At 45.7% G+C, this 13,389-nt stretch overlaps 1 protein-coding gene across 4 annotated transcripts in view; it reads right to left on the reverse strand.

Annotated features, from left to right (window-relative positions):
- The window catches only part of ZNF691 (zinc finger protein 691), a 31,233-nt gene extending 18,382 nt beyond the window's left edge, over positions 1–12,851 (reverse strand). The window contains exons 1-3 of one of the 4 annotated variants that reach the window (XR_002804902.2): positions 12,731–12,851; positions 6,621–6,690; positions 3,795–3,986 (exon numbers count right to left, since the gene is read on the reverse strand). Coding sequence is in view for 2 of the 4 variants with exons in the window: in XM_070260162.1 (XP_070116263.1) it covers positions 7,589–8,446; positions 11,507–11,596 (948 nt within the window). In the remaining 2 variants the exon portion in view is untranslated. Of the gene's footprint in view, positions 1–3,794; positions 3,987–6,620; positions 6,691–6,945; positions 8,447–11,506; positions 11,628–12,730 lie in introns of those variants that run through there. The other 3 variants (XM_070260162.1, XM_023632047.2, XR_011436410.1) reach the window with 3 other exon arrangements.
- Positions 12,852–13,389: the final 538 nt, after the last annotated feature.

A 13,389-nucleotide genomic window follows, 5' to 3' on the forward strand; every position in this document is an offset into this window, starting at 1 on the left:
ATCATGTGGTTTTTATTTTTCACTTAGTTAATGTAGTGCATCTCATTGATTGATTTGTGGATGTTGAATCATCCTTGCATCCCTGGAATAAATCTCACTTGATCATGGTATGATCCTTTTAATGTATTGCTGTATTCAATTTCCTGTATTGAACAGAATTCAATATTTTGTTGAGGATTTTGCATCTACTTTCATCAGTGATATTGGCCTGTAATTTTCCTTTTTCATGTTGTCCTTGTCTGGATTTGGTGTCAGGGTAATATTGGCCTTGTAGAATGAGTTAGGAAGCATCTCGTCGTCTTCAATTTTTTGGAATAGTTTGAGAAGGATAGAAATTAAATCTTTGAATGTTTGGTAGAATTCTCCAGAGAAGCCATCTGGTCCTGAACTTCTGTTTTTTGGGAAGTTTTTGATTACTGTTTCAATCTCTTTACTTGTGATTGATCTATTCACATTCTTTATTTCTTCTTTATTAGGTTTTACGAGGTTGTATCATTCTAAGAATTTATCCATTTCTTCTAGGTTATCCAATTTGTTAGCATATAGTTTTTCATAGTGTTCTCTTATAATCTTTTGTGTTTCTGTGGTATCCATTGTAATTTTTCCTTTCATTTCTAATTTTATTCATTTGAGCCTTCTCTCTTTTTTTCTTAGTGAATATGACTAAGGGTTTGTCTTCTTAAAGAACCAGCTCTTAGTTTCATTCATCCTTGTTATTATTTTTTTAGTCTCTATTCATTGTTTCTGCTCTAATTTTTATTATTCCCTCCTTCTGCTGACTTTGGGCTTTGTTTGTTCTTCTTTTTCTAGTTTTGTTAAGGTGTATTTTAAGATTACTTATTTGAGGGGTTGGGCCCATGACCAAGTGGTTAAGTTCCGGTGCTCTGCTTCAGTGGCCCAAGGTTCACTCGTTTGTATCCTGGACACAGAACTACATGAGAAGCATGCTCATCAAGACATGTTGTGGTGGCTTCCCACCTGAAGGAACTAGATTGACTTGCAACAAAGATATACAACTATGTACTGAGGCTTTGTGGAGGAAAAAAAGAGGAAGATTGGCAACAGATGTTAGCTCAGGGTCAATCTTCCTCACCCAAAAGGAATTCATTAAAAAAATAATAATAAGTATAAAGTTCTCTCTACCTTGACTTTAAAAAAAAAAAATTACTCACGAGATTTTTCTTGTTTGTTGAGGTAGACCTGTATTGCTACAAATTTCCTTCTTAGAACCACTTTTGATGCATCCTATAAGAGTTAGTATGCTGTGTTTTCATTTTCACTTGTTTCCAGGTATTTTTTTTATTTCTTCTTTGATCCAATGGTAGTTCAGTGGCATGTTGTTTACTCTTCAAATATTTGTGACTTTCCCAGCCTTTTCCTTGTTGATTTCTAATTTCATAGCATTGTAGTCAGAAAAGATACTTGATGTGATTTCGGTCATCTTAAATTTATTGACACTTGACTTGTTTCCCAACATATGGTCTATCTTTGAGAATGTTCCGTGTGCACTTGAGAAGAATGTGTATTCTTCTGTTTTGGGATGGAATGTTCTATATATATCTATTAAGTCCATCTGGTCTAGTTTTTTATTTAAGGCCACTGCCTCCTTGTTGACTTTCTGCCTTGATGATCTATCCATTTATGTAAGTGGGGTGTGAGGTCCCCTACTATTATTGTGTTGCTGTTAATTTCTCCCTTTAGGTCTGTTAATAGTTGTTTTATATACTTTGGTGTTTCTCTGGTAGGTGCATATATATTAATAATTGTTATGTCCTCTTGGTGGAATGTCCTTTTATCGTTATATAATGCCCCTCTTTGTCTACCACTCTTTTTTATCTTGAAGTCTGCTTTGTCTGATATAAATATGGCTACACCTGCTTTCTTTTGCTTGTCATTTGCTTGGAGTATCATCTTCCATCCCTTCACTCTGAGCCTGTGTTTGTCTTTAGAGCTGAGATGTGTTTCCTGGAGGCAGCTTCTTGTTAGGTCTTGTTTTTTTTAATCCGTCTAGCCACTCTGTGTCTTTTGATTGGAGAATTCAATCCATTTACATTTACAGTGATTCTTCATATATAAGGGCTTAATGCTACTATTTTATCTCTTGTTTTCCAGTTTCCTGTATTTCCATTGTTTCTTGCCCTTTGTATTTCTGACTGCCATGTCAGTTTGGTGGTTTTCTGTGATGGGTTTCTCAGCTTTCTCTTCATTTATGATTTGTGACTCTGCTCTGATTTTTTGATTAGTGGTTACCATGAGGTTTGTATAAAAGATCTGATAGATGAGACAGTCCTTTTTCCGATAGCCTCTTATCTCCACTAGCCTAAGCAGGTTCCATCCCTTTCTTCTTCCCCTTCTGCGTTATTGTTGTCACAAATTATTCTTTTTTGTCTTGTCAGTTTGTGATTAAATTCAAGTGTTTATAGTTATTTTTGATGTTTTCTTCCCCTTTATCTTTTATGTTATAATTGTTTGCTAACCTCTTCTGATAGGGAGCTGTGATTTTCTGATTTTTGTCTGTCTATTCATTTCCTTGCTTAAGGCTTTGTAAATCTTTGCCTTTTTGTTTCAGGTATGAGGGCTCCCTTCATCATTTCTTGTAAGGCAGGTCTAGTGGCAATGAACTCCCTCAGCTTTTGTTTTTCTGGAAAAGCTTTTGTTTCTCCATCATATCTGAAGGATAGTGTTTCTGAATACAGTGTTCCATATGGTCTGCTCTATTTCCAATGCTTTCTGTTACATTCTTCATCTCATTTATTGAGTTCTTCGGCTTCAGAATTTCTGTTTGGTTCTTTTTTAGACTGTCAATCTCTTTGGTAAAGTAGTCTTTCTATTAATTTTATACTTGAGCTCAGTGAACTGCCTTTCTGAGTTTTTTTGTAGCTCACTGAGTTTCTTCATGATAGGTATTTTGAATTCTTTATCAGTTAGATCACAATCTTCCATGACTTTATATTTGGTTTCTGCAGAAGTGTCATTTTCTTTTTGTGATATCATGTCACCATGTTTTTCATGGTTCTCGCTGAGTTATTCCTCTGCTGGTTCATTTGTTGTAGCAGACACTTTTCCTATTTAGGTATAGCTTTGTTTGTTTAGATTCAAATTTTTCAATTGGTTGGAGATTAGAGACCTCTCTTTTGTTTTTCAGTAGGTGGCACTATAGCACTAGTTTTGGTTTCTTTTATCTGCGTTTCCTCTGGCTATATCTGAGGATCTGCATGTTCCACTCTCCACTGCCTCTATTCGGGGTATTGCTGGTACTCTCATCATTGCGGCCTGCACCTCTGAGGGTTACTGATGACTTGCTGTTGCTGGTGTCACTGCAGTCACTGGTTTCCCCACTGGGGAGTACAAGGATGGCTGATGCCTCCATTGCATCCAAGATCACCTGGTTGGAAACTATGCTGCCATGGTGGGGGTGTGGGGCAGGAGGGAGGAGAGAGCTGGTTTCACAGGGAATCATCTCTGCTGTTGCCTTTTACCTTGTGGACACAGGCACCACTGTGGTTGGGATATTGGAGTCCTGTGCATGCCTCCACTGCTGCTATCAGGCTCTGAGACACAGATGGGGGCCCAGGATCATGGGGCTCCATCTCCACTACTGCTCTGCTCCCCATGCCACAGGTGCCACCACAGCTGGCTGGCTGCAGTCACACACACACCTCTACTGCTGCCCCACTGCATTCTCTGGGGCTGGAGGCTGCTGGCTCAGCTACCACAGCCACGGGTCCAAGGTCCTGGGCTCTGCCTCTGCTGTTTCCCCATTTAACCTCCTCTATGTGCTCCTCTTCACCTACCTTCATATGTACCAACGTGTGGATCTCTCCAGTGTCTTGGTATGTTGAGAAACGTAGCCTTTGTTGGGTTATGGATGTTTTAGTCACTTTGGTTGAAGGGGAGAGACAAAGGGATCCTCTGTGCCACCATGATGATGACATCTTAAACCACTTTTTACAATAGTTAAAACAACCTGGAGTTTCCAGGATAATCTGGAAGAGAGGGGGAAAGGGCAGAGATGGGAGAAACGAAGAGAGGAAGCCATGGCATGATGTGACCCCTACCCAAGACTCCCAATCTCTTGAGGGGAGTCTAAACTTACAAAAATGCTTGGTGTGACAGAATTTCTCAGGGAAGCCAGTGAAGGTTCTTAGTTCTGTGACAGGACTAATGGGGACAAAACAGAGAAGGCTTGAAGAGACCACAGGAAACTCAGGCAAAAGAAGACCCTAAAAGCATAAATCCCAGGAATCTGCAGAAATTGTGTGGAGGGTTTGGACTTTCCCATTCTGTGGAACTGGCAAGGCTCTGAGGCAATCATACAGAGCTCTCTGTGGGGCAGGAGGGCCCCAACAGACCTCTACGTTATATGGCACCTGGCTTATTTATACAGCATGTTCCCAATTTACCTGACCCTAGTTCATCCTCCACACTAGCCTGAGTGTTCTTCCTAAAGGGTGAATGTGATCATGCCATTCCTTTGCTTTAAAATTTTCTAACATCCAGAGTCCAAAATTCTTTATCCTGGCATTCAACACCCTTCACAATCTGGCCCCTGTCTACCTTACCAGCTTCATCTCCTCCTCACACAGGAAAACTCTAACTACATCAAATGTTTAATCATTCCCTAAAACATTAAGCCTTCCCTCCCATCTTAAATAACCTTCCTTTCTTTTTACCTGGTAAACACCTACTCATTCTTCAAGACCAAATTCAATCATTGTCTAGCCTCCTCCTCCCCTCTGAAGTTAGCCACTCCCACCTGTGTTCCCCCAACACCTAGTTCAAAGGGGAGCTTCTCTTCCTTTGAGTTCCTTACAGGAAGAACTATGTCTTATTTACTTTCTGGGCCCCAGTGTCCAGTACAGGCCAGGTTAAGGCCCTCCCCTGGGCTCCTACAGCACCTTGGTACAACTGTACAACAGTACAGTACAACTGTAATGACACCTACTATCCTGCATTGGAACTCTGGGTTTATGTGCCAATCTCCTGTACTCAGAGAACACACGAGCCATGTCTTCTTCATTGTCATAGTAACTAGGAGGAAGAGATGGAAAAAGGAAGGGGAGGGAAGCGGGGGAGAAGGGGAAGGGGAGAAGAAAATGAAGGAGAAAATAAAAGAAGTTAACAAAAAAGGAAGTCAGAGAGTGAATAAATGGACTAGTCAGGACTCAAACACTAGTCTGGACCAACAGACAAACCCTAGCCTACGAACTTGGTCAAAAAAGGGCAAATGAGATTGTCCAGCAAGTTACACCCCAAGATCAAAGCAGGTGCCTGGTACACTGCTCCTGGGTCTTACTGGCAGCAGAGACTCCCAAAAAGTCACAGCAGTTGTCAGTAAGGCTCTAGGTCTGGAAGGATAATGATACCAAGCTCCCCAGACTGAGAGACTAGTAGACCTAGCTTGTAATGGGTATAATGAAGAGCTTGGCCTTGGAATCAGACATACCTGATTTGAATCCAAGCTCAGCCCCAGTTCAGGTCATTTAACCTCTCAGAACTTTCTTATCTTGAAAATGGGGATACTATGACCTTACAGGATAGTTACGGAGATCAGAGATAATAGGTGTACAATAACTGGCACTCAGTAGGTGTTTAATGGCGACTTTTTTTTTTATTAGGGAGTGTGCCCATTTATACATGCAAGTTTGGGTGACTATATGTTTAAAATATTTTGTATGGAGATTTTCAAGAAGGACAATGTATACGAAATAAAAGTGCTTTGTAAACTGCAAAGCATCCTACAAATGTCAGGGAATCATGTGGGAAGTCTTCTTTTACAGTTGGAAAAAACACAGGCTTTGGATTTGGGCAGAAGTAGGTTCGGTTCCTGACCCTGCCACTTACTTGCTATGTAATCCTAGGCAAGTTACTTTATGTCAGCCTGTTTCTGCACCTGTCAAATGTGCATAATTCTTACTTCACAGGGTTGTTGTGAGGATTCAATAAGATGACAAGTGTAAAGCTCCTGGCATGTCCCTCCATGGGTGGATGGCACGTCCCATGCGATAGGGTCATGGATGGTGCCAGTTCCAAGCCTAGTGCCAGAATCACATTCTGCCAATTGGCTACAAATGAAGACGGCCCCTCACTCTGGAAGAACAGGACCCCAGATTGGCAAGAGAGGTAGAGTGAGGTCTTTTTGTATTTGTTGGAGGAAATCTGGTTGAACACTAAACTTCCATGTAGGAAACACTGAAATCTGCCATGTGGAGTCAGGCTTCCCCCAGAAGGGAAGGAAGCCAGCCATGATCCCTGCCAAGTGGTCGCAGCCTTAGGAACTAAGGTATTGCTACTAAGGGCAAAGGCTCTTATTATAGGTTCATCTCGTCCCACCCCTCACCCTCTGCTCCCTTACACCACCATTTTTCCTGGGCACAGAATAAGTGTCAGTCAATAATCTAAAGTTGAAAAGGCCCTCATGCTTGACACTGACTTCCCACAGAGCCCACGGTCCAGGATATCAAGAAGTCATACTAGCTCTCACTTCCAGGGAATCACTTGGTCCCGGCCAGCCCTCTAAGCAGCTCCTCCTTCAGAAGCCAACAAGGAGAATGTAGTGAAGAGTGCATCAGCTCAGAATCAAGGGATGCCCAAGTTTGAACTCTAGCTCCACCACATACCTGCTGTGTGACTTCATGGTAAGTGACTTCACCCTTCCTCAATTGCGTCATCTTATTCCCTTGAGGGTTGCTGTGCCAACAAAGTGAGATAAAGAATGTAAATGTGACCTGCACAATCTATGGCTTATAGTGGATGCTCAATTAATGTTATTTCCTTTCCTTTCCCCTTCCTCCTCAAAGGCCCCAGACTCAGCCTGCTTTCCTTGCTTTTCAGAGCAGCCACCCCTTCTTTCTTTCTTGGAATTCAACTCCCTTCCAGAGTGGCCACAGTGTGACCATCTCTCCAGCTCCCCAGTGCTTTGGTGGCCCCAAATAAGTGCACAGGTACTTTTCCTTGAAAGGTTTTACTGCTAATCACTTGGGGAACAGATGCAGGTTAGGGTGGGGGTAACAAGTCACAAACATGGGGGAGTGTGAAGGTCCCTGGATCATGGCTCCCTGAGGGCTTCTCTTTCACTCCTAAGGCAGGACCTCAGACCTCTTCTCCAGGCCAAAGAGGTCCCCTCCCTTGGGAAGGCTGCTCCTCCCAGCCCAGGTAGGGCAGAGCAGTGGGAACTAGCAAGCCACTAAAGTGTGCCCTAAGCAGTTCATATACAATTTGGAGTGCCTTCAGACAGTGATGCCCATCTCACAGATGCTTCCTCAAACGCCAGGGGACAGTTGTCCTAATGACATAAGCATGTACTAAGCCTACCCTATTTCTCCGTCATCCCCAGGAGATGAAGACAAGACTCGGTCCTCTGACTTTCCAATGCAAGATTTTGGCCTGGAAAGAGGCAAGGATTTTTACTCAGAGTCCCTTCTCAGGACTTCCTGAAGATACTGGTTTCGGAGGCAACAGGAAACCATTCTCCAAAGTGGGATGAAGGGCTTGAGATCAAAGGGGCAGCAGCAGATCCTAAAGATCCTCATACACTAGGTTGGGGTCTCCCATTCTGTCTCCCTCACTCTCTCCCTGGGTCTCTCCTTCAGCTGGAATCTTTCCCCGCCTGCTCTCCCGTGTGCGTTTTCTGGTGGCGGATGAGATTTGAGCTCCGGGAGAAATGTTTCCCACACAGAGTGCACCGGTAGGGCTTCTCCCCTCTGTGGGTCCTCTGGTGTGCTCCAAAGTTGGAGATATCGCTGAAGGTCCGCCCACATTCAGCACACTCATAAGGCCTCTCGCCTGTGTGGGTGCGATGGTGCACGCCAAAGCTGGAGCTGTTGCTGAAGCTCTTCCCGCACTCACAGCAGATGTAAGGCGCTGGCTCGAGGTGGGTCCGGTGATGCACAGCCAGCGTGGCGCTCTGGCTGAAGCTCTTGTCACAGATGTCACAGCGGTATGGCCGCTTGCCCAGGTGATCTTGCTGGTGCGTGGTGAGATCCGAGTGCCGCCGGAAGCTCTCCTGACACTTGGGACACTTGTAGTGTTTCTCTTCCAGGTGGATCCGCTCATGGCGGATGCGGTTGGAGCTTCTCGAGAAGCTCTTGCCACATTCAGAACACTTGTAAGGTTTCTCGCCGGTGTGGATCCGCTGGTGTGTTCTCAGGTTGGAGGTATTATTGAAGGTTTTCCCACACTGGGCACATATAAAGGGCTTCTCGTCAGCCTCGGGCCTTGGATGTGCAATGGGGTCCCCCGGCTCTCCAGCGGGGACAGTGACTTTCTGCTTTTTTGGTTGGATCCCCTGTGGCCCCTCTGACAGGCTCTCCTGCCCGTGCTCTTTCTCCCCATCTGGGATCCGAAGGCCCTCGGAGTCATCCACTCTCCAAGGCTTCCCCCGCTCCCCTTCCTCGGGCAGGTGCTGCTCTGGACTCTGCTCCTTCTCACTGCCCATCTCTGAACCCTGAGAATGAACACAAATGGCCAACGCCTTTATTCTTTAGGTCAGGCCAGATCACAGGGAAATCTTTTGTTCTGGTTGAAGGGGTGTAAACCTTCCCCATGAAATGATCCATCAGTTAACTGGAATCCTTGGATAGAATGCCTTTACTTATTAACTTTCAGGTGACAAACTTCCACAGATATTTAAAACTACCCACCAGAGCAAAAAGATGGCACCTCCAACAGAGGATATTTGTGCAATTTGATTAATGTCACTTTTCTTAATACCACTAAACAATGACAGACTAGACTCTAATTCATAGGCAAGTAAAGGAGCTTCTATTTGGGGATGAGTTCAGTTTTTCTGCCTAACTGTAAGTTAACTGAAACTCCTTTTATGTTTGATCTTTTTTGAAAAACCTTCCTTAAAAGTAACCATCTATTTGCCCTCTTTCAAAATGAACACAACAGAACTTCTAATTCTTGAGGCTCTCCTACTTGTTTACAAGGCCCGGCTTTGAATCCTCTTCAGTGTTCTGCCACCCTTCCCATCCCCTGAACTCACTATAATCCAGCAACTAAAGAGTTAACCTCTGGGACCTCCAAGACCTCCTGCAGGGCCTGGGCTGTGTCTGTTCTGATTGCTCAGTACATACGTCCACTCTCACACACCATACACAGCTGCACGTGCACACACACAAAGGCATACATACTCACACCACATACACAGCCATAATCACACACCAAACACACTCAGCTACATTCTCACACCACACACACATACCACACAGTCACATATATACAGCCACACACAGACACATACATATACTCACACCACATCTACCCTCTCACACCACACATTAGCCACACACAGCTACACACATACACAGTCCTCCCACACATACAGCCACATACATGGCTACACAATCACACACCATAACACACATACAGCCATACTGTCACACCACATATAATCTCACACACAGCCACACACTCACATGCAACATACACACCAAGACACACACAGATGCAGATACACAAACCACACACTTCCCCATACACACAGCTACACACACACAGACAGTGCCCAGCACAGGACCTACTTATGCAAACATCAGTAAATGCTTGCTAAGCTGCACAGACTCCTTTGAGCTCCTTCAGCCAAGAACAGGGAATGAGGGGAAGAAGTACTTCCGATAAGAGAAGAGTGTGGTGTTTCCTCTGGGCCTTGAAGAAATGACGACATTTCAAAAGGCAGGGTGGGCTGGTGGAGATACTGTATAGAGTGACATGAACAAAGGGATGCAAGAGGGAAGCACAGACTCATCGATGACAGGAAATGAAAGACTGATAATTCCTTCAAGTCAACAAGTATTTTTGGAAAACAGCAACATAAAGTAATGGAAGGGGCACCAATGACATTTAGGGTTGGAGCCTAGTGGGACATGTACTATCTTTATAACTCTGCAAATTATTCAACCACTCTGAGCCTCAACTCCCACATCACTAGATTGTGATACCTACCCACATGGCAGGACTTTGTGTTCGAGAAAATGCCTGTAATATGCCCAGTGTAACGTATGGCACATACTAGTCATTCAGCAAATGACAGCTGCTATTACAGTTGCTGAAGACACTATGTCCTAGCCCTGTGGAGCATATAAGGATGAAAAAGATCCCTTATGTGATCTTGTTAGGAAAGAAAAAACAATTTTGATTAAAAAATGGTATAAGACTGTATATAATCGAAAATGTGAAATATAGACAGAGCCTCAAATCTTTAAGGGGCGGGGGTTGGCAAACTTTTTCTGTAATGGGCCAGATAGTAAATATGTAGTAAATATTTGGGGCCATAGGATCTCTGTTGCAGCTGCTGGACTCTGCCATTGTATGGTAAAAGCAGCCACAGACAATATGAATGAGTGTGGCCGTATTCCAATAAAGCTTGATTTAAAACAAACGGAAGCAAGCTCTACTTGACCAACCCCTGTTAGAAAGTGTTTCCTTAAGAATCTAGATAAGCAACGTGAAAAATAGTAGGCTTGCTTCACTTTCAAACATGCAAGTAAACATCAGAAACAATTTATTCCTTGATACTTACTGTTTTCTGACCATCCTTTTAAAAATTGCAATCCCCTCCCACACTTCCAGTCCCCCTGCCCCACAGCACTTCTCACCTCCTACCATTCTATTTATTCATTATGTCTACTTCTTATTTTCTGTCTCCCCCTGCTAAAACATAAGTCCCATGAGGGCCTTAGTCACTAATGTAACCCAAACTCCTGGAGTAGTGGCAGTCATATAGGGAAGATCTTTAATAAATATTTGTTGAATGAGTTGAATGAATGGAGGCCAGGCCTGTCTCCAGAACCCATTTCATGCTTACTTGTGTCTATTCCCACCCACTGTTCCTCAGCAATCTCTTGATTCCTGCCCACTTCCTCCTTTACGTCCCCCCAGAATCTTGGACTTGCTTTTACAGTGATCTGCAATTATCTGTGGACATGTCTGTTTCCACTAGTAGTTTATAAGCAACTGGAGAGCAAGGCCTGGTTCATTTTGGTGCTCTCTCCCCAGCACAAGGCCCACTGCTCAAACGTCTTTTGAATGTGAGTGAATGGATATGGTCTTAATTCATGCCCTACCCCTGCCCAGCCCACCGAGGGCTCCAGTATCTCTCTGTGCAATGAGCTACACAGCCTCCACTCACTTCCAATCCTGCTATTCTGAGAACCTATACTTTACGGAGCTCTGACTCTACCCAGGGCTGAATGCTCGGTCAAAATAAGAGCAAAAAGATTTAGGATTGGGGTTACTAGCCTCAAACTGTTTATGGTACCGTGCAGTGAAACAGGCCGTGGACTCCAGAAACTGCCATACAGTGTAGAAGGTTAAGTTCCAGGAGCGCAAGGACGGCGCCTTAAGCACCTTTGTACCCACTCCTCAGTGCCTTGCATAGCACCTGGCACATTATACAGGAACCAATAATAATAAGAGTTAGCATTTTTTAAGCTCATACCAAGTGCTAGGCCCTGGACTAAGCACTATACATGAATCATCTCATTTCATTTTCACAACTTACTTTAAAGATGAGGAAACTAAGGCTCAGAGAAAGTGTAACTTGCCCCAGGGCACACAGCAAGCGAGTGGCAGAACTGGAACCTATGCCCATCACTCCAAAGCCAGTACTTTTGAGCAGGACACTAGGATTGCAGGGAGACAAGAGGGAGGGAGGGAGGGAGAGAGAGGAGAGACGGAAGGAAGGAGGGGAGGAAGGAAATAAAACCAGTGCCACAGGAGTTCATACGACACAAGCATATCTCCCTGAAGAGACCCGGGATGAGCAGCTCCATGGAAAAGCTGGTATTTGAGCTAGACTTGCAGGATAGATGAGCACCGTCTGGACTTGCAGAGATGGGGCGCCCCCTATCTACTGAGAAGAGAGTGGCAGGGAACGTACAGATGCACTTTCCTGTCACATTTCAGACATTTGGGGGAGAAAGCAGCCCATGGGGCTTGTCTTCCCAGGAGGCTCAGAGGTACAGAAAAGACCACGCGTGGAAGGCAGCGAGGCAGGGGAGAACGGGCCAGGTCTAAGAAGCAAGAGCCAAGAAGATGGGGCTGGTGATCACAGATGCCGAAGGCCAAGGGTCTGGGTTAGAGGGAAGGGGCCAAGCTGGAAAGTGATCTGAAGGGCCAAAGTTCGAGTCTCTCGGGTCAAGTCAAGGGCTAGGGGGAGGAGGAAGGGCAAAGCCCAGAGGCAAGGTGTTGAATGAGAGGGAATTGTACAAGGCAGCTGGATAACGGGTCAGAGATAGAAGAGCACCAAAGGAGTCAGAAGGTCTGAGGAGATGGTCAGGGGACAAGGGCAAAGGCTACAATCAGAGGGGTCAGGCGACCGAGGCCCAAGAGGCTGGGTTGCCTGTAGCGGGGCGAGGAGAAGCCGATGGCGGAGTCCGAGGGTACCGGCGTTCTTAGACAGGAGCTGGGTTAAGAGTTGCCGGCAGGCTTGGAGCCGGAGTAGGAGACGAGGTGGGGCTGACCCCAAAGGCATGGTCAGTGGCAGAGGGGCTGGTACTCAAAGGCCAGCAGGAGAAGGGCTGGGGCCAGCAGCCTGGCCGCGGAGGCCCGGGGTGGGGTACGAGGGTCGGGGCGGAGAGACCACAGGGCCCCATTTGCTCCCCACAGTGTCCGGGGAGCACAGCCACAGCTACAACTCCCCGGTGAGAGGGAAGGGGCCGTGCTCAGAGCTCCCCACGAACCGTGTCCGCCTCCCCCCGCGAGCTCGGGCCCAACCGGGACCCACCTGGCTCCCGCCGCTCGGTCAGGTACAGCGCCGCCTCGGTGGACCGGGGGAGGAGCCGGAGCCGGAACCCAAAAGGGATCCGCCCTACCTCTCCAGGATTGGTTCCTGAGGATGACTCTTCCTTTCCATTGGCTAGACTAGCTGCTACAGCGCAAGAAACCCAGGGGGAACCGCCAATAAGCTTTGGTCTCGGGCGTGGCCTGCTGGGGGTTGTAGTCCCAAGGAAGATCTTAGGCTCAAAGAAATTTGCGAAGTTTACAGCGGAGCCGCGGACACCCGGTACTTTCCACAGTGGTCGGATTTTCTTCTGCGCTCCGAGGTTAAAGCCCAGCATGCAGGACCACCGGTCTGGGAAGTTGTAGAATACGTAGCGGTAACCTACATGACCTCCAAGGGGTCATGAACTCAGAGTATTTCTTTACTTTGAATTGGTGACCCTTGTCGGTCCTGTAGACATCCCGTGAAGCCTAGAGTCCTGCGCCTCACTCTTGGTCCCTAACTTAAAGGATTGTAGAACTGGAAGATAACTAACCCAATCCGCTTGTCAGAGAAGCTAAATGTTCGCTGTCCCAGGAACCACCTCTGGGTCTCCCAACGCCCCTGTGCAGGGACTTTTCCGGGTCCTACATAGTTGAACCGACTGTCATTCATCAATCCAG

Source organism: Equus caballus, chromosome 2 (assembly GCF_041296265.1).
Source record: "Equus caballus isolate H_3958 breed thoroughbred chromosome 2, TB-T2T, whole genome shotgun sequence".
Classification (NCBI taxonomy): Eukaryota; Metazoa; Chordata; class Mammalia; order Perissodactyla; family Equidae; genus Equus; species Equus caballus.